Source organism: Rana temporaria, chromosome 7 (genome assembly GCF_905171775.1).
Source record: "Rana temporaria chromosome 7, aRanTem1.1, whole genome shotgun sequence".
Lineage (NCBI taxonomy): Eukaryota > Metazoa > Chordata > Amphibia > Anura > Ranidae > Rana > Rana temporaria.
Genome location: NC_053495.1, coordinates 17599044 through 17621143, shown reverse-complemented (window position 1 = coordinate 17621143; position 22100 = coordinate 17599044). Strand labels below are relative to the sequence as shown.

At 42.2% G+C, this 22100-nt stretch overlaps 1 protein-coding gene across 3 annotated transcripts in view; it reads right to left on the bottom strand.

Moving 5' to 3' along the window:
* Positions 1-6999: 6999 nt before the first annotated feature.
* PLXNA1 (plexin A1) overlaps positions 7000-22100 on the bottom strand; it is a 460603-nt gene continuing 445502 nt past the window's right edge. For all 3 annotated transcript variants that reach the window (XM_040358985.1, XM_040358987.1, XM_040358986.1), the window contains 5 exons: positions 20552-20742; positions 13571-13740; positions 11507-11719; positions 10560-10710; positions 7000-7289 (listed from right to left, as the gene is read on the bottom strand). In XM_040358985.1, coding sequence (XP_040214919.1) covers positions 7194-7289; positions 10560-10710; positions 11507-11719; positions 13571-13740; positions 20552-20742 — 821 coding nt within the window. In that variant the 3' untranslated portion in view covers positions 7000-7193. The remainder of the gene's footprint in view (positions 7290-10559; positions 10711-11506; positions 11720-13570; positions 13741-20551; positions 20743-22100) is intronic.

Genomic DNA, 22100 nt, shown 5'->3' with positions numbered 1-22100 from the left:
TTTCAAGGGGAATGCCATTTAAAAAAAAAAAAAAAGTGTGTTTGCGGACAGTGCGGTCCCTCCAAATTCGATACTAGACCTTTACCTGAGCATACAGCCTAGCAAGCCATGAATGGGGGGCAAGTGTTTGTGCCCTACCCCTCGCCTGAACCATACCATTCCACATGGGTGGGGTACCTTGCCAGGGGGGTCCTGTGCCAAAGCACCGTGTACTCATGTTGATGAAGGATCCTGTGGTCCTTGTGGGCAGAGGGCTTATAAAAATCCCACACATAGGGATCCTGTTTTTGCATAAAAACCTGACAGGCCCAGTATGAATTGAGGTGGGGGGAACCCCACGCCATTTTTTTGTGGGTGGTACCCCCCCCTTAGTATTTATACCAGACCATCTAGGATAAGGGTCTTGTATAGATGAATGACATTTACAGCTGCTTTGTTTGCAAACAGAATGAAGTGGGTGGGAGCTGCCTTTTTGCCAGAATTTTAACACACTTTTTTCTTTTATAAAAGGTCAGTTTTGCTGTAGTATGGTGCATAATACATCATACAGATTCATCAGTTCACAGGCAGGAAGAGAATCTCCCAGGGAGGCTCTTTAACCCCTTGGTGGTGGCACCTGCTGGCCCTTTACAGGGTTTTAGATACTGGGATTTATGATCATGTGACTGCCAGTCTTATGATCGGGCGCTTTTCATTAGCGGCTAGTAACAGGCGGGAGCACGCGCTCTTGGCACAGCTGTTTTTGCAATATTGCATGCAAATATGCGGCTGCTTAGTACCAAGGCCCATCAACCGAGAGGCCGCATATTTGCGTACCGTCGGCACCAAAAGGTTAATATAATTTAAAAAATTTACTGTTTAAAGTTTCACTTTATCCGCTTGCCAACCAGCAGGTTAGCGTGGCTGCACGAATAACTGTAGGTTGGCCGCTTTAAGAGCGATAGGGGATGCATGTGATGCCGATGTGCGTGGTCAGCTGCCGTGATGTTCGCTGGCCACCCATGATCACTCCACAGAGAGCCAGAACGGGGATCTGTGTATGTAAACAGATCCTTGTTCTGACAGGGGAGTAGAGAGAGACCTGTTGTTCCTAGTGATCAGGAACAGAGATCTCTCTCCTCCTGTCACTACACTGCACCCCCCCAGTTAGAAACACCTCCCTAGGGAACATTTAACCCCTTGATTATCCCCTAGTGTTAACCCCTTTCCTGCCAGTGACATTTATACAGTAATCAGTGGCTATTTTTAGCACGGATCACGATATAAATGTCACTGGTCCCAAAGTAGTGTCCAATCTGTCCGCAGCAAGGTTGCAGTCCTGGTAAAAATCGCAAATCGCCGCCATTACTAGTAAAAAATAAATAAATAACCATGCCATAAATCTATCCTCTATTTTGTAGACGCTATAACGTTTGCGCAAACCAATCAACATACCAAAAATATATGTAGAAAAATACATATTGGCCTAAACTGATAAACTTTTTTCTGGGGGGTTGGGGTTATATTTATTATAGTAAAAAATGATTTTTTTTAAATTGACGCTTTGTTTATAGCGCAAAAAATAAAAGCCACAGAGGTGATCAAATACCACCAAATGAAAGCTCTATTTGTGAGAAAAAAAAAAGAAATTGTTTGGGTACAGTGTCACACAACTGCGCAATTGTCAGTTAAAGCAATGCAGTGCCATATTGCAAAAAATGGTCTGGTCATTAAGAGGGCAAAACCTTCCAGTCCTTAAGTATTAATAAAATCACAGCTCCCCACCAAACAGAACTTTTGAAAGATTTTTTTTATTGCTTTGGTAGATGTCCCCCAGGGCAGCGGCCAGCCCTCTATCCCACTTGTTTGATAATCCTATGTCTACGAAATGATTTGTTACTGTGTGCATTGCGGTGCGCTACAACGCACACGTGTTATGGCACCTTGCTAAGAATGAAGTGTGCCTGCAAGAAGGACCAGCATTTTGGAGTCTTGTGGGAATTGCACAGATGTGAAGGGGGCTAAAGGTTGCAAATTGACACTTCAAGTAGAAAAGGTTGCAGCCCCCACCCTTGTCTTCCCAACAGAGAATACTTACCCTATCAATGGAGATCTCCCTCCATCGCCATGTACTTAGGCTGGCTTCACATGCAGATATGGTAAAACAGACCTTTATGCTATTTGCATTTACTTTTTTTTTTTTTTTTTTGCCACTTTGGAGAGAAGTCTCCCTCTATCAGAAAAGCACACACACACAAAAAATAGACACCAGCTGGTTTTATTTAGCAAAAATGTTTAATCTCTTTTGTGATGCGAGGATTTTATTTACAAGTACTAAATCTGAGCAACATTAAAATAGTAAGATATTTACAGGGGATGGCTCAGCGGGGAGAGTTTTGTTTGTTCGATTTTCATTTTTTTTTTTGCCAGACTGAATTCAGCTACTGATCCTATTGGCTGCAGCAATGGAGGGGTTAATTGGACAGGTATGCTAGATAGAGACTGACTGGAGCTGAAGAGCAATATAAAATGGTCTGAAGAGCACTGTGGGGGGTTCGACAATAGGAAAGCCTTTAAAACCAAACTCCAGGTAAAACCTATTCAGTTGTAGAAAGACTGAGGAAGGATTAGGACCTCCTCTTTCAGGTTTGCACTGCAATAAAAAAAAAAAAAAAGGGGGGATTTTGTTTTGTTACTCATCGTAAACTTATTTTTTCTGAGGTCCTGGACAGACCTACAGAATCTTGACCTTAGGGTTATATATCGCCACCTATGGTCAAATTTAGAAGAGCTGTGTCCGTCAATGAACATAAAAACAGTTTTTTTTTTTTTTTGTAACCATAAAATCCCTTTCTCCGAGTTCATTGACGGACACAGCTCTGCAGAATCTTGACCTTAGGGTTATATCGACCACCTACAGACAAGTTTAGAAGAGCCGTGTCCATCAATGAATGCAAGAGAAAGTGGGATTTTTTTTTTTTTTGTTACTGTAAAATCCCTTTCTGTGAGCTCATTGGACACAGATCTTCTGAATCTTTACCATAGGTGGCGATAGAACACTATGATCAAGATTTACTTTGTAGCGCTGTGTCCACCAAAGAACGTAGGAGAAGAATGCTTTTGTTGTTGATATGTCCTCTGTAGTCACAACAGGAAGTATGAGGAAATCTCCCCAATGGGTACAATAAAAAGAGGTTGTGGCTCTTCCCCAATCTATCTACCGTTTTAAGTTTTAGCTGGAGCCCATAATTACTGGAGAAGTCGGTACAAACACTGCAAGACTGTTGGCCCCTAAAAAACAATGCCCATCTCCTTACAAGGTATCAATTACAATTTATAACATTTTGTCAAGATTCCCCCCCCCCCCAATCAACACTTATTTTCTTCCTTGCAACCCATAGTTGCAAGAAAGAAAATTGTATCATCTATGGCCTGCTTTAATTAGGCAGGCCGTATACATTTTAGCTGAAGTCATTCATGTTAACTTGCATTTTACCCCCAAGAGACAACAAGGGTAGAGTCAGAAAATATTGAGCAAAACTCATTAAATGGTCAACGTAGAATGAGAACTATAGCAATAAAGGGATTCCATTTGATATTCCTAACCTCCCTTTAAGCAGATTGCTCCCTTGTCAACAAAGGGCGGAAAGTTCCTCCTGTGTATCCAGTAAACAGATGTACAGAGAAGCCAACTTACATGCTCCGGCTAGGGATTTATTACATTTAAAAGATGCATAAAAGCTTCTGAACGTTTGATGTTTGTTTCCTTCTAATCGACCCATATATCAGACAGGCAGAGAACTGTCTGCACACAGCCCAGCCATCCTCTTAACTGTGAGGATGGATGGGGCTTGTTCTACGGGAAAGTACAGACAACTTAAAAAGAAAAATTTAAGTGGCAAGTCTTACCCATTCATAAAAGAAAAAACATCACAGAGTACAGCGGGGGCCTGGTTTTACCCGAACGGGATGGAAGAAAGTGGTAATGTACATGGGTGGGGGAATTATCAGTAGTATTGAGATTACACAATATCATCAGAATGTTTTCTCTTATGAACATGCTCAACCTCTCGTTCTGCTTTTGGAAAAAGTGTGGGGGGGGATGGGGCAGAATAGTCTTCTGTCAGTAACTTACAAGGGCCTGACTTGCCTGTTGGGGTTATGTAGACTATTTAACGCCAAAGATCTTTCGTCAGGCTGTTTACCTTGAAATAGGTGCAAGTTAACTTTCTACAATATGGATACATTGTAAAAGGTTGACAGGAATGGATTTTCAAAAATTACACCATGGAAGCAATGGTCATCTTGGGCCTAGTGCCAGCAGACACCTGTTTCTAGAGACTTAACCATCCGGCAGCTGGTTACCTCATTACTCTACTCCAGACTGCAACAAGGTTTGCTGGCACAAGCAGTACCGGAAAAAAAAGGGAAACTGTATCCTGGCCACCCAGGACCTGGCTGCAGCTTGGGGGGCATTTTGTATTCTCAGCCATCAAAACACAGTCTAGTACGATTAGTGGACAGGGGACCAGCATAGCATCACATTTGTCAGAAAGATTAAAAGAAAAGAGAAATGGAAGCAGCTGATAATTACGATATTGTTCAAAGGCAGTGATTGTAAAAAGATGTTATTGCTTGACTGAGTTATCCAAACTCTGGCCACCTCTTGAGGTAGTAGAGGAAAGAAACTACTTATTTATTTTATTCTGTAAAATATATTGAGTTGAAAATAGACTTTTAAGTGGGAAAGTTCCATGAATATTTAACAGTACATTCTCTGTTCTATGGGGACTACATCTTTGTCTAACCTATTTTTTTTTTTATTTCTTTTTTCAAAGCAACATCCTATAAATGGCTATTTCATAAGTTAAGTTGGGATTACTGGACACAATTCCTGCCTATGTTTGAATCTAAAATCATAGCACCACATTGAAATATTAGAGTCTAAGGTAAGTTTTAATACCAAACATCAATTGGGTATACCCACCCTGGAATCAAACCTTGGCTTGGACTCCAAAAATGGTTGGGTTAACCCAGTTGATGTTTAGGATAAAGCCTTAGCTTAAACTCCACTATTGTTGGGTATACCCAGTTGATGTTTGGGATAAAGCCTTAGCTTGGACTCCACTATTGTTGGGTATACCCAGTTGATGCTTGAGATAAAGCCTTAGCTTGGACTCCACTATTGTTGGGTGTACCCAGTTGATGTTTGAGATAAAGCCTTAGCTTGGACTCCATTATTGTTGGGTGTACCCAACAATAGTGGAGTCCAAGCTAAGGTTTTATCCCAAACATAAACTGGGTATACTAAACAATAGTGAAGGTCAAGCGAAGATTTTATCCCAGTTGATATTTGGAATAAAACCCAAGCCTGGACTCAAAGTGATGCTTTGATTCTTGATTAAACTATTGTCTTTACATCCCGAGTTACTGTGATAGTTCCTCGGCTCACTCATCGCTTTCATTACCCTGATGCTCCACGGGGACATTATCAGCACAGTATAAATTATGAGTAACAATGTGTCACTCACCATTTACTTAAGGTTCTGGTGCCATCAATCTACTCTCTAAAAATGCTTGCTTAGACAGGGTAGAGAGAAAGAATTGCCAGATTCTAAATTGGGTAGTAGCCTGGCTTTCTCTGACTTAAATGCTTTCTTAGCCACCAGACTCCAATTCCATTGGGTGGATGAGGTATACCAATGACTCAAAATAAGGACATCATGAATTGGACATATCCTTTCAACATTTTACAATCCTCTATATGTAATTAATCAGAAATAAACAGTCTTTATTGATCTGCAGTGGTTTGCCGACTCCTCCCATTGATTAGACAAATGTTGTGGACAGGTAGAGAACATAGCCTACCCATGCAAGTTATAGTTGGAATACTCAAAAGCAGCTCTGGCATTTAACTTGTCCTGTCAACATTACATTCAACAAAAAAAAATTCAGGGGCGTTCCAAATGTTTACTACAACCCATCGTATGCAACAGTACAAGATCCGCTCAATAAATTACCAGGAGATTAACTAAACCAAGTGACACTTTGGTACCCTGTACCATTCATTTGTAACTTATGTCCACAGATTCTATAGTTTAATGCCCACGCGGTTGTCTACAGCAGCAAAGCATTCTAGGTCTCGCTTTGCTAGCCAATCTGTATTATATACATTCGCTTAACAGGTGCCGTGATTCTGAATGTGCTTCCGGTAGCCTTAATAGATTTTTTTTTTCTCTTTTTCTTTAAATCTGAAACATAGCCAACAATAATTGTAACATAAAACTCACAATTCATTCCAAAGTAACAGACGGGGTTTAGTAAAAAACTTGAAATGCGTTATATACTCTCTCCATCTCTGAGCACAGGACCCCCTCAAAATTGGACGGTGGTTTGATCCTTTTCATTCCAACAACTTGCAAAGCTTAATTTTTCCATAAATTCATTTTTTTGCATTTTTATTCACTAAAACAACATTGAAATGAAACATGGCACATAATATAGTCTAGAAAAATATGAAAGGTTCTGGAATAATTTTGTCCTTCTCGCTGGGAAATCCATGGGACACGCTTGAAGCTTTTCTTCCGTCTTCCAGAACGCCCTTAAACCCTTCAAAAGATCTTTCTCTCCTCGATTGCTTTTTTATTTATTTTTTTATTTCTGTAAAAACCCCGAAATTTCAATAAATTGTGCAAATATAGCAGTTTAACACTAGGTGGCAAAAAGCCATAGAGAGAGAGAGGTGGTTCTTTTTTTTTTTTTGAGGGCGTAGCGGCTGCCTGTCTATGCAGGGGAGGGAGGAGGTGGGCGAAAGTCTCTTCAGCCTTCTAGAAGGTCGTACAAAGTCCAGTCCTTCCATCTTCATCCGTTTCCTCCGCCATGAGCACCGGCTTCCCCTTGGAACAGGCAGCTGACGTGGTCTTAAATCTATATTTTATTTGTACTGAACTTTAAGGAGTCCGTAAAACTGTTTATAAAGGATTCTATGTCATTCTTTGAAATGTTCTCTAAATTATTTTATGTACATGTAGGCTTTTTTTTTTTTTCTTTTTTGATTTTTTCTTTTTTGTTCATGTGTTTCAAGATAGTTCCAGAACAGTTTTGCAGTCTGTCGGTTTGTCAAGGCCACATGCGTTGGGAGTGTGGTCAAGTTTTAGCGGTCCCTCGTTTCACTCCGTTACCACCAAGACCCTGGAGCGCGGCCATAATGGACTTCAACTGCTCTGCGACATTGTGTCGATAACTTGTTCCAATTTACTTCGTAGCCGCTGCCTCCTCGCTTGTTCGTCTTTTTCCAGCGCGGTTAAGATCTGCAACAGAAATATTAGAACCAATGTGAATTCAACAATAAAGTGACTTTCTTTAAAAAAAATAGATATTTTTAGATTTTTTGGGTAGTAGTAATTTAACAAAATACCTGCACAGCAAAGATCAGCTGAGGATACAACAAATGGAAAATAGGGTGTGCATGCATAGACAGATAAATTACCATTCAACAGGGTTCAATTTGGGAGGGGGGGGGTGTTTGTGTCCTTAAAGCAATTGTAAAGGTATTTTTTTTTTTATTAAATAACAAACATGTTATACTTGCCTGCTTTGCATAGGTGTGCGCAGCCTATTGCATTAGGGTGTGCACACCAAAGCTAAAACACACATGCGTGTGTAATATACCATATATGGCAGTGGGCAAGTCAGCAGGGCAGAGATCAGTGTCAGTAGTTTATCTTTATTTGTATTATTATTATTTTTTACAATTTTATTTTTATTATTTTTTATTATTATTATTATTTTTTAGGAGCCCTGTTTGGGGGCTTTGGTGAAATATCAGTGGTCTAAACAGACCCCTGATTTCTAACTTTTGAGACAGAGTAAGGGACTGAGGACAGAGATTCCCCAGTCCCTTTCTCTGCAGCCAGGCAGCAGGGGGAATCTGCATAGTACAGGGTGATTAGAGTGTGCCCAGGCACACCTTACACCCTATGTGCGCACGCCTATGCTGCTTTGTGTAGTGCTTTTGCACAGAGCAGCCTCAATCCTACTCTTCTCAAGTTCCCCACCTTCGCTCCTGGCTTCTCCCCTCACCCTGCTTAGTGCCCCTATAGCAAGCCACTCCTGAGCCACACTCTGTGTGTCCATTGACACACAGAGTGCAGCTCTGCCCCAACCCCTCCTCACTGGCTGATTGACAGCAGCCTATGGCTCCTGCAACGACACATACTAGCACATTGTCTTGCATTTTTTTTTTATTGCCGGTTTACAAAAGGTAAAACAAACTTCTGCTTTTAGAACCACTTTAAAAGGTGCGAAGATCACCAAGAAACACTTACTGTACATGGGGTGCTTTCCTGCAATCCCCTGCGGCGCGCACACACGTATGAGTTACATCATCCGTGCCAGCAAATCAAAACAGCCAAAGACAAGCACCCATAAAAACCCATGGAGAAGAGGCATTGGCATTGGCCTGTTGGAACTTTGGCAAGTACTTGTACCTTTTAGTTCCACTTTAATTCCAGCAGAGAGACGGGGCTGTGTCATTTGTGTTTATGGTGAATGGAAAGCAGTAAGCTACTGTATTTATTGGCGTATAACACTTACTTTTTTTACCCTGAAAATAGATGGTAAACTGTGTCTGCGTGTTACGCAGGGGGCTGTGGAAAGTTATTTTCCTGAAACTTCCTCTTGAAGTTAGGGTGCGTGTTATACATCGATAAATACGGTATATAGCCCACGTTCCCTGTCTCCCAAATGGAAACCAGGTGAGAGTGATGTTGAGAAGATACAAAGTTAACCAAAACTTTGTATACCTTCATGCAAAGATCTTCATATAATCATATGGGAATATCTTTATTGAAATGAATGGTCTTTGGCAGCAGGATCACTTTTTAAAGTGCATCTGACCTGAGCAAGTTTCGGCAAGTATCTGAAACTCGCCGCCCCCCCCTCCTGTATGTTCATACAATATGATCTGACAGCAGCAATCAGCACTCCCCCTCCAACTGCATAATCATGTCCTTGCTTACTCCTAATTGCTGCCCCTTTTGACATTTGGTGGCTGTCACAACACCTATTACTGACTCATAAATTACCAATACAATTATCATCATCTTAATAGCAGGAATTATGCCTGTGCTGATGACACTAAATATGAAAGTTCAACCAAGCTAAAGAGGACATGGTCTGACGGGTGTAACTTGGTATTTTTATTTTTTTTATTTTTTAGCAAAGTAACAGTAAAATTACCATCTCAGGATTGGACTACCTTTTGTAAGTCAGTTCACACCAACTGTACTGAATAGAACATGTATAGCTTCAATGAGGATATAGACGACAGTGTGTATCCCAATCCCCTCTAATATGACAGAAGTCCAGTTCCTAGTATATGTGCACGCCACAGAGGCAGTCAATTAGAGATACCGGCTACTTGTACATGTTTTTCGACGGTTGTGGATTGCCCGTTAATAATCGGGCGCCAAATGGAAAGCTAGATGGTTGCAGATTGACTTGATCACGTATGTTCTTTCTACTCTATGATGAATTGAATACTATTATCAAGCTGGTATAGAAGGAAGCTAATTATAGTAGTGTGCAGAGGGGGTCAACACATGATCACAGCCCTTTATTATGTGTGAATGCTGGTTGGATGTGACAGGACTTTTTTTTTTGGCAGTTCTATTGCATAGTGCAGGTCAGTGACCAGACTTGGGTCCATGGCTCTCCACCAATTATAGGTAGCTTGTGTCCACTAAAGAAAGCCGTGTGCCTATACCAGCTAGGTTCGTACAGCATGGACTGGCCATAAATATTACAATATATAACATCCAAGAATCTTTGTTTTAATTAAACATATTTTTTTAACAATGGAAGGTTAAACCAGCATCCTAGAGACCTCCAGCTCTGCCCCCCTGACGCGAGGTCTTGTACTCCCTGTTGCATCTTCTATAATAAATATATATCTATATGGCCTAGACATGCCGTCATCAAGTGCAGGTCGAAGTCCGGTGTAAGCCATGAGCCTGCTATTGCTATCCTAATAGAGTGATGAGACCGCAATGTTACATGGTGTATTTGTGACACGAGTATAGAGATTGGATTTAGATAAAAATTCAAGGTTTTTAATGTACTTCATGTGTGCTCCTTGGTGCCTACCAGGAAGCTAAGAGATGATCATTCAACTAGAGTGTGTTTGACCATTTATAATGTTATAGTCCATCCCATTTGGTAAGAGGCTTCTGTCAATGGTGGTGGAGACTCTTCTTTGGCAGGTGAATGCACATACAGCTAACAGATGAACTGTGGCTATTTGTATGCACCTTTTTGATTAATGGAGTGTGTTTGCACGTGCACATTCACTAATGCTATAATTTTTTTAATAGATTGTTGACACACGGACTATTATGGACTTTGATTTATCGTCTTATGTTTAAAAATAGTTTGCTTTAAAATTTAGCTCTGTTTTTTCTTATTAAATATATATATCTCCCCCAGGCACTGGAAGACCTTCTATGGCTATGGCAGGGGTCAGGAACTCTAAAACAGTAAGAACAATAATTGTTTTTATAGATCCCACAATTGGTGCTCACCTCGTCTCTGTACTTAGTGATGTAGGAGTATATTTCATGTAGGGCACTCATGCTGTTGAACTGGCTCAGGTGTAGCCTTGATTGCTCCGCCAGGTATGCACTCATATCCTGGTCGCTTATTACGGGCATTTTGGCGATGTCAGCATAATACCTGAAAGAAGCAATTATAGCATTTAGTCAATACTATAGTACAAAAAAACTGTGCTATCCTAAACCAACAATAAATAGGAAATAGATAAAAAAAAGGGCTGCAGTTAGGTGGTATAAACACAGAATAAATAGACAGAAAAAACTGCGCCAGCAATATTAAACCAACAACCGGAATAGTTGGGGTGATGAAAAATAATAAATAATGTCCCAAAGTGCAATGGATAAGTCTCAATGTGTATCCATAAACATGACGAATGCCACCACTGTGAATCTTGGAAAACGTGAGAGCCCGCCACCTAATGGAAAGCCGCTTACCAGAAGGGCAAGCTTAACCAGCGTTAACACAACGCCCGGCCGTGGTCTCCGTCCACAGGATTGTAACACAGGAACCCCAAACAGAACTTCTTCCAATAATAAAGGTGCTAGGCTCTTAGAACGAAGCCGGCTTCTGGTGCTTCGGTCTAAGAGCCTAGCACCTTCATTATTGGAAGAAGTTCTGTTTGGGGTTCCTGTGTTCCAGACATGAGTCCCTGTCCTCAGAGAGTTTAAAATCTAAGGTCCCCAATTCACATTCATACATATACTAGGGCCAATTAACCTACCAGCAGGTCTCCGGAGGGTGGGAGGAGACCAAAGTACCCAGAGGAAACCCACGCAGATACAGGGAGAACATGCAAACTCCAACCAGGTAGTGCCGTGGTTAGGATTCGAAACCAACGACAAACGTAAGTGCTAACGACTTAATCACTGTGCTGCCTCTATATTAAAATGCTGTAACATCGCGAAAATCCACTTACCTCTCCACCCAGCTCTTGTAGTTGGGTATGTCCTTGGCATAAAGCAGCTTGTTACTGGGAGAATCTTTGCCCAACTTGTGCTCTGACGTAGAACAAGAGTCCATGAAGGTCTGGGCAACCACTGAGAGGCAGGCATCCGTGATGCTGTTCTTGTGGATGTCGAACACAAACTGAGGGTTCTTGATGACATTGACCCAGAACCTCAGGGGTAAACTGAAAAGGGAAAACCATATTTTAAAGCAGAACTTCACCCATAACAGTTTGATAACAATAATGATCTTTAACAAAAGGAACATACACTCCACATTAATAATTATGCTACCAAAATTAGCATGTGCTGTAAATTGCCTCCAGCAGTTCCCATTTCTGATTGCTGGAGGCCACCATTTTGTTGAAGCCCAGAGCAGTCACTTCCTTATTGGAAACGCGCCACCTCACCTTGGTCTAAAAAACTATATGTTGCTTTGTTAAAATAATGTATGTACATTGCTAGCCCATTATGTGGCACTTACCTGCAAACAAAGCCAGCCCTGTCCCCGCACCCATCTTCCTTCCGGGGCCATGGACTCCGGCTCTGTGACTGGCAGAAGTCGTGCGACGTCACTCCCACACATGCACATGGGAGCCGTCAGTCACAGCACTTGACAGCGTAGAAACGGCTTGGAGGGCCGATTCTTCACAGAGCATGCGCCGATAACCTTATCGGCGCACGACAAGGTAAATATCTCCTAAATGGCGGCGGGTTTAGGAGATATTTACAGTACCTATAGGTACAAGTTGCACAGAGGGTTTTTGTCAACCACTTTAAAAGCTGTGCAAATGCTTAGTCAAAGCTTGCTGTTCACACTGCTCCTATACAAACTGAAGCTCGTCTGAAACAGGCCTAAGGGTGACGATGAGCATCTCGGACGGTGAGACTCATTACTGAGCTGGGAGGTTGCCAACTTATTAGAACATTTCTCTGTGAGCGGGTCTTTATCCTTTGCTATAGAAGATTCTCTTTATTATTCACACAAGACTCTCCATCTCTAGGCAGCCCAAGGCCATGTCTGTTTAAGTTCAAAACGTAAAAGTTTTTTTTTCATATAATCAGAACGCATGAACAATATGATGATTTATACGGTAACACCTTTTGTATCACTTCACTGATGAGATCAAGGTCTCCTCTTGCAACCTGGCTAATGTCTTTCATATTTTACTCAGCAACCCCTGGATGTCATTGGTAATTTCCCGGTAAAAGTAAAGTCGCTGCTCGTATCTACTGATGGGTTAAGATAAGTATATATGCATTTCCCTAGCCACCGCTGCTAATTGCTGCCAGCCGCCGAACCATAGAAAAGCAATTTATCTGCCATATTACAAATGTCATATAAAGGGATGTCCCGCTGGCTGGAAACAGAGGGATTGCCGGCAAAATGCAGTCGGCGCATCCGGAACACAGGGAGGGGAAGTCCCAGCTGTATCACCAAGTAAAGGTGAAAGTGGGTAAAGGGGGGCTCTGCCTGAAGAGACACTGAGCTGGAAAGGAGTAAAGCTACAGACTGCAGAAATATCACTCTGACCTTGCTGAGAAAATAACATTTTTTAAAGATGAAAGTTACAGGAAGAGTCTTTCAGAGTGAAGATGGTAGATGGGAAAACTTTTCTGTAAAATTAACCTGTAAAGCTGCTTTTATTCCAAAAATCTACTATGGCAACCATCAATGACTTCTGAGGGGGGAGAGAAGCTTGAAAGGGTACTTCAGGCAAAGCAGGTAATTTGGTACTAAACCGTAATGGTTTTTCTTTGTCTTCACTTATTTAATGCGTTATTTGGTTAACAATCCACACTGGATGTAGGCTTAGGTGTTTTTATGTATCTTACTGTAAGAGCAGGAGTAGAGACTGTATGGTCTGAGCCAAGAGCATCCCACCCACATGGTAACCCCAAAGCAGCTGGGACTGCAAGTTTAAAACTTCAATTCAGGGCTGTAACCAATTACATAAGTTTAATGACTGAGTACCTCCTTGGGGAAGTCACCAGTCTCCAATAAGCAACATGAAACCAAAGTGAAGGTCACTTACCAATTACTTTTCCATGTGTGCCGCACATCGTAATCTGTGATTTGGTGCTTATCCGCCTGCTCATCCAGAAAGTCGAACATATATTTGATGGCGAGAGGTAGTGCGCTGCCGCGATGTGCCGTGCTAAATATGGTTTCAAACAAATCATCTACGAACTTCTGGAGAGTGCCCTGGAGATGAGAAACAAGAACCATGAGGATTTACAGCAATGAGATCACAGGATACACCTAGAGCAACCAACTGGATGTAATCATTGTTCTACGATGTGCGATTGAAACACGAGACCCGGAATCTGAATGTCTGATTTATTTGTACCTTCTTCAAAGAATTACTCCAAACTTAACCTTGGTGTCACCACCACATATTTTATCATCTAGCCCCGAAATGCATACAATAAAACTGGATACGAATAATTATAAGTAAAGTTGATCCAGGGAATATCGGATTGCCTCTCGGGGGATCAGGAAGAATTTTTCCCTGCTGGAGCAAATTTGATCAGGCTTTGCCTTCCTCTGGTATAGGTATAGAATTGTGTATATGGAGGTTTTCGATTTGTGTAATTTTTTTCCCCCTGTTGGTTAAACTTGTGTGTCTTAACTATGTACCTGTGTAACCTTCATGATAACATCGCCCCTTGCTAGGAGCATGTTCTTTCATCAAGTTGTCTCAAAATGTATTACAAAGGTTCTATGGCCCGCTCATTGAATTGCCTTACACAGACAAAGTGGAACTTCACCCTCCCAAGCCACAGACGGGCAAGGCTAAGTGGCCGTATACACAACAGGTTGATCCAGATGGCATGGCCAGGTGTTGTCATGTTAGTAATAAGTAGTAAAAGGAAAAGTAGGGAGTTGAAAGGAAGAAAATGGGACTTGGAAAGGGGGCAATGGCCTTCAGTCCTCATGGATGAAGATGATGGCACAGTACACAGAAGCGGTGCGATGGAGGACACTACTGGATCTGTATGTGTTTTGAGGTCTACCCAGTGATGAGGTGGGGATCTATCAGGACAGGCATATTGCAGCTGTTGTCATTCTTGTTCATCCGCTGACACCCACAATCTCATAGGGACCAATGTATGTCCCTTTTTAATCCTTACACGGATGGATGAAAAAGCGGATATATGGTCCGCCCGTGTGAAAGAGCCCTCAAAAGGTGAACTCATCCTTTAAAAGATTCCTTAGAATTTATGGCATCTGTACTAAGACAGGTGCTCTTTATTGGCTGTCTGGTGCCTGAGACGCAATCACTTATTTATATATATATATATATATATATATATATATATATATAGAGAGAGAGCGAGAGAGATCTACATCTTTTTTTAAGTTAACAAAATAGATTCCTCCCCCTCTTTCACATTGAGGTAAAATAAGTAAATAAATGATAGCATTTTTTTTTAAGGTTGCCATTAAAGAACAATGGACTATAAACACAGAAGCCAAATGATAACGAGCACCATTGAGTCAGCAGTGCTCGTTTTCGCTTACAAAGATCTTCCAACAGGTTGGAAAAGGTGTGTGACTGATAAGCAATTACTCCCTCATCTCCATATAAAAGGAAGCTGTCCCTTCACTGTGCACATGCTGGAGATAAACATTACCCGAGTCGAGGAGAGAAAACAATACAAGTGAATGTTGTGCATCAGAGATTCACAAGCTAATGGGACAGCATTGTTTAGTTTTGTGAGCATGGAGTTTGAATTATCAGGTTTGCTTTAACCCCTCCTTACCCAGCACCTTTCACTCCTCCGCGGTTCCGTTCAGCATTGGGAGCTGAAGGAATTACCCAATATCGTTGGGTAGGGAGGAGCATATGGCAGCACTGGGGCAAGCAGCATTATCCCAGGGGAATACATTGTCCTGTGTCAGCTACACCAGTGGTTCTCAACCTCAGTTCTAAGTATGCCCAATGGGCCATGTTTTGGGAACTTCCATTAGATAAAATAGCTCTTAATAATACCATGTCATTGATTATGATTTAAAGCTGCTGTGCAAAGAAAATGAAAACATGGCCTGTTGGAGGCTTCTCTTACAATTCAAGAAGCTGAACAGAGCCATGGGGAAAGGAAGAAAGGAATATGCATCTCCCGATGTCTGCATTAAATTGAGCTTAGTCAAAGTCAAGTAATTTTTTATATGAACTTCACATTTTAGAAGCTTGTTATTCCACATTTTGCCATAAAGACTTGTAGACTAGCCACTAGAGGGAGCTCTCAGTGGTTCAGTGAAATTACTGAAGTGCCCTTACATGTTGAGATATCACCTACACAGGGAGTGTCTGGTTTTCAATGAACCTGCCAACTCATAGAACTGCATTGTGAGAGTAGGAGAACCTGCTTTTATAATGGAAAATAAGGCTGCCCCATGCAAAAAAAACAAAAACAAAACATTACAACAAGGACTAATAAGATATCAAACGAGTGTATCTTTGGTTCTACTGGATCCATAAGAGTATTGTATTGATCTTTGGTTCTACTGAAACCACAGGAGAAACGAGCAACAGGGTACTTGACAGTAAACGTCAGGCTTTATTAAACAGTAGGGTGGAATACATAGACATCAACGCGTTTCAGACTTTGTTGGCTGTGTTCCACCCTACTGTTTAATAAAGTCTACATTTTACTATCCAGTACTATGTTGCCGGCTTCTCTCATTGATCAAGTGCATCTAAAGCCTCGTACACACGATCAGACTTCCATCTGACTTTTCCGTGGATTTTTGTCCGAAGGGGCGTTGGTCGTGAACTTGTTCTGCATACACACGGCAGAACTTTTTCAGCAACATTCACCACATTACGTGTTTTTTCAGCTCTTTACCGCCACCCTTTAGGCAACTTCTGCTATTGTTGCCTGATGTTTAGCATTGGTTCTGAGCATGCTCATTTGAACTTTGGATTTTAGTCCGATGGACTTGTGTACACACAATCGGATTAGCCTCCATCGGACATTTGTTGTCGGAAAGTTTAAGAGCATTCACAGCGAACATTTGTCCATTGAAAAAACAAACAATTGTCCGATGGAGCATACAGACGGTCAGATTGTCTGATAAAACACATCCGTCGGACAGTCCAAGGACCACGGCTATAGAACGCTCTACCCACGGACATCGGCATGGAAGAAAACCATCGGGCCTTCAGAAAAAAAACTTAAGACACACCTCTTCTGAATACACAGGATGGCACTGGATGCAAAAAGCGCCTTGAGGCGATTTGGTTTGCATTTGTAGCGCTATACAAGTTACTCACTCACTGTTGTTGTTAAAAAGTCTGATCGTGTGTATGGGCCTTAAGGCTACAGCAGCCTGTTCCTGAGCACCGGTAGTCCAGCCCGCTGAGTGTTTGGGAAGTAGTAGCACTGCATTATAAGTTCTACACATTTCCATGGAGCTTGTCTATTTCTAGGACAGCATTGGGAAGTTAGGTTGAGAGATTCTCGAGAGAGAGAGGTGTGACAAGTTCACCGAATCAAAACTTGACTGATACTTAACACTGCCATAATGTTCTTTACAACTTCATGTTCCGATAAGCAAAGCTTAGCGTTTCAGGTGGCAAAGCTTAGCACCACACATCCAAAATACATTAAAAACCTACATATAAATAATAAAAGAGTCATGACTACACTCCCTACCATCCTACGAGGCAGCATGCTCTGAGGTGCGCTTTGAACAAATTTCAAAATAGTGTTACAAATGCGCGCTTGCAAGAGTAAACAGTACCATCCCCAGGATGCCTTTACATCCATCTATAAGTCGAAATGGCAGCAATAAGGCTTTTTATATTATCCTTCCATTGCAGAGATAAAACGCACCAGAATCCACAGCAAGGGAATAAAAGCATGTATTTCCTATGGGAGCACTACAAATACAACGGGAATCCTTCAGAATACGCCTAAATATTTCCTCCCGCGTTCGCAATTAATTTTGTTGTTGCGCGAGCAGATTCCCTGTAGACTTACAAGTTATTACACTCGTGGAGACGTTATGTAGCGAGGAAGATTTGCTGAAGGTTCAGAGTCCGCAGAAAAGCTCATTAAAGGAAGAATTAATCTTTCCTATAGCCATTAATATCCATAAGCAAACCGTAAATACTGCTCCCTGTTAAATAAATATATATCCCGCTAACCGAGGCCCGAAACGTATGAGACGAGCGGATATAAATAACACAACGATATTTACAGTACCTGCAATTAATGTGGGCTTTCATAATGTCTTAACAACGGCTGGGGGTTTATTGAAAGAACCTCTTATGGATTCCTTTTTATTCATATACGGCCATTACGAAACAATAGCGGTTAATTTGTGTCATAACCCATCGATTTGCTGCTGTAAAGCCTGCAACTCCCTCTCTTCTGACTTCCTTTCTGCTGATCCAGGGAAGCGGCTAAATTATAACGCCAATCACCGGGGCACCGTGGGAAATTGGCTGTGCGTTAGCAGGAGGACGCAGGGGCCTGCTTTTGCTTTGTCAACAAGAGGCATGCAAAAATGTAATCAGTCTGCTTTCTTGACAGCTGTTTTTTTTTTCTGCTGGAGCTCATCAGATCACTAGGAATTGGGGACATCATGAAGAAATATATATTTACACTGATTCATGAGGCCTTAAGCCTCAGCGATGGTCCTAATTCATTGCAGAGGTTCTCATGCCTCAGTGATAGGCCTAGATCTCTGTGGATTATGTATACCTCATTCATGGACTAGTTCTTATCCGAGTTTCTTTAAAATAATTATGGTCCTAGTTCCTAGCAGGGTTTCTTATACCTTATTAAAAGGGTCTAGAGTGCCCTTGCGAAGTTCCTTGGACATCAGTGATGGCATTCGATTTTAGCAAAGGTCCTTGTGCCTCAGTAACTCCTTTAGCACCTAGCAGAGTTCCATGTATCACGGCGATGGCCCCAGAGGACATCTTTGTACCTCAAAGTGATTGTCCTAGTTCCTACATAAGTTCACTGCACCTTAGTGATGGTCCTAGTTTCTAAGGAAGTCCACTGCACCTCAGTGATGGCCTTAGTTCACAAAGAAGTCCACTGCACCGCAGTGATGGACCTAGTTCCTACAGAAGATAACTGCACCTCAGCGATTAGTCCCTAAAGAAATCCACCTCACCTCAGTGATGGACCTAGTTCCTACTAAGGATCACTGCACCTCAGCGATGGCCTTAGTTCATAAAGAAGTCCACCGCACCTCGGCGATGGTTCTAGTTTCTACTGAAGATAACTGCACCTCAGTGATGGCTCTAGTTCCTACTGAAGATCACTGCACTTCAGCGATGGCCCTAGTGCAGTGATGGCAAACCTTGGCACCCCAGATGTTTTGAAACTCCATTTCCCATGATGCTCAACTACACTTCAGAGTGCATGGGCATCATGGGAAATGTAGTTTCAAAACATCTGGGGTGCCAAGGTTTGCCATCACTTCCTTAGTCCCTAAATAATCCACCTCACCTCAGTGATGGATCTAGTTCCTACTAAGGATCACTGCACCTCAGTGAAGGCCCTAGTTCATAAAGAAGTCCACCGCACCTCGGTGATGGTTCTAGTTTCTACTGAAGATAACTGCACCTCAGTGATGGCCCTAAAGAATCCACCTCACCTCAGTGATGGACCTAGTTCCTACTAAGGATCACTGCACCTCAGCGATGGCCTTAGTTCATAAAGAAGTCCACCGCACCTCGGCGATGGTTCTAGTTTCTACTGAAGATAACTGCACCTCAGTGATGGCTCTAGTTCCTACTGAAGATCACTGCACTTCAGCGATGGCCCTAGTGCAGTGATGGCAAACCTTGGCACCCCAGATGTTTTGAAACTCCATTTCCCATGATGCTCAACTACACTTCAGAGTGCATGGGCATCATGGGAAATGTAGTTTCAAAACATCTGGGGTGCCAAGGTTTGCCATCACTTCCCTAGTCCCTAAATAATCCACCTCACCTCAGTGATGGATCTAGTTCCTACTAAGGATCACTGCACCTCAGTGAAGGCCCTAGTTCATGGGTGCTCAACCTGTGGCTCTCCAGCTGTTGCAAAACTACAATTCCCATAATGCCTCAGCCTTTGGGAGACATGCTTGTACCTGTCAGCGGCTTGCAATGCTTCATGGGAATTGTAGTTCCGCAACAGCTGGAGAGCCACAGGTTGAGCACCCATGCCCTAGTTCATAAAGAAGTCCACCGCACCTCGGTGATGGTTCTAGTTTCTACTGAAGATAACAGCACCTCAGTGATGGCCCTAAAGAATCCACCTCACCTCAGTGATGGATCTAGTTCCTACTAAGGATCACTGCACCTCGGTGAAGGCCCTAGGTTCCTAAAGAAGTCCACCGCACTTCGGAGATGGCTCTAGTTTCTACTGAAGATAACTGCACCTCAGTGATGGACCTAGTTCCTAAAGAAGTCCACCCCACCTTAGTGATGGCTCTAGTTCCTACTAAAGATCACTGCACCTCAGCAATGGCCCTAGTTTCTAAAGAATTCTACTGCACCTCAGTGATGGTTCTAGTTCCTACTAAAGATCACTGCACCTCAGTGATGGACCTAGTTCCTACTGAAGGCCACTGCACCTCAGTGATTGCACTAGTTCCAAAGTCATCCACCCCCACTGTAGCTCATAGCAAAGTTCCTTATACCTGATCATTGGCCCCAGTTCCTAATGGAGTTTCTCATACTTAAGTAATGCCCAGACTTCACAGTGGGTTATTTGTTGTGCAGATGCATGAAATCAGGACTTCAACTAGTATTTACAATCAAAACGCTTCTATATTGTGATGCAATTATTGTGAAACCATTTCGATGTAGCCAATATGGTCTAGCTACCTGTAAATATATCTGCAGATATACATTCCTTCCAAGGCAAAAAGCAAAACATATTTAATTGCACTAAATTCATGTTACCCAGGTTTTTTCTTTACTGCACTACAAGAGAATTGCGATGAATTAACAAATAAATAAGGGTTAGAACATTATATTATAAAAAAATAAAATGTTTACCTTTGTTGCCAATAAGCGGGTGAGATAAATTTCAGACACCATCTTGCTCCCTCTGTCTCCCTCACGTTGGTCCAGGTGATCATGGTTCTTGACTAGGTGCCAGAGCTTTGTACCGCTTTCCAGATCTGGGGTAATCATAGGGGTTCGGGAACGCAGGCTGTCGGGGCTGGACGCTGTCCGTAGCATGCTCTCTGTTGAGAAAGAGTTGACATGGTGAGTGTAAGGAATTCTTAGAAGCACCCTTTCAATCCCCACTTCTTTAGTTATGAAGGCATCACTTCCCATCCTAATTAAGCTTCATGTGGTGTCATGATCCACTTCAATGCTGCCAACCCATTACAATAATCACAATCCTCCCCTCGCCGTCTCCATCACCTTCCACCGTCTCACAAATATCTGAATAATCGTCTGTCTGCAACATCTAGTCTTCATTTTCCATTCCATCTAGCCCACATTTTAGCTGTTATTATCTATTTAGCTTACAGTCCGTGACCTCATCTGCAGGAAAATGGTTTTTCATCTGAGTTCTGTCACTGCTGAAACGCGGTGCGGGATGGAGATAGACTATGACATGGAAAAAATGAAGGGATTTTTTTTTTACTGAAATGTAAAATTGTGGCACACGCGTGGAAGGGGCACAGCAATTCTATAAACCAAATCAAGACTCTTCTTATAAATTTCCTGAGGGGACCAACGTTATCAGTAGCACATGAGGCAAAATAGGTTCCTCAGGCCCCACTGATATCACCAGCTCCTTGTGGACTGACAAACAGAATACAGGATTGACAAAGAAAAATGTCTGCTATTGTGAGTTCACCACCGTCTAGTCAACTGGCTGGGGTCGCTTATCAAAAAACAAGCCATGCTCAATCGCAGTGGAAAGGTAGGTGAATAAGGATTTTTCCAACAGTTTGTGTTGTGACACCCAGTTGACAATGTCCTTTAGCACATTCTCCTCACGTATCAATAATTTACCATCAGATATATCAGTTTGGATGTCACACCACTTCCTCAAACTTAATCTATCCAAAACAGAACTTATCATTTTTCCTCCCCTGATCTCTCTGTCAAAATTGATGGCACAACTATCAGCCCATCCCCACATGCCAAGGTCATAGGAGTAGTCCTGGACTCTGAACTGTCCTTTAAGCCTCAAGTTCAATCTCTGTCCAAATCCTGCCGCCTCAACCTCCGCAACATCTCCAAAATACGCCCCTTCCTAACCAATGACACCACAAAAATCTTAATTCACTCCCTGGTCATCTCTCGGCTCGATTACTGCAACTCCCTCCTCATTGGCTTACCTCTGCCCCCCCTTCAGTCCATCATGAATGCTGCTGCCAGACTCATCCACCTTACCAACCGCTCTGTCTCTGCTACTCCTCTCTGTCAATCCCTCCACTGGCTTCCGCTCACCCAACAAATTAATCCCTCCACTGGCTTCCGCTCACCCAACAAATTAAATTAAAAATACTAACAACTACCTAGAAAGCCATCCACAACTCTTCCCCCAGCTACATCAATGACCTAGTCTCTAAATACCAACCTA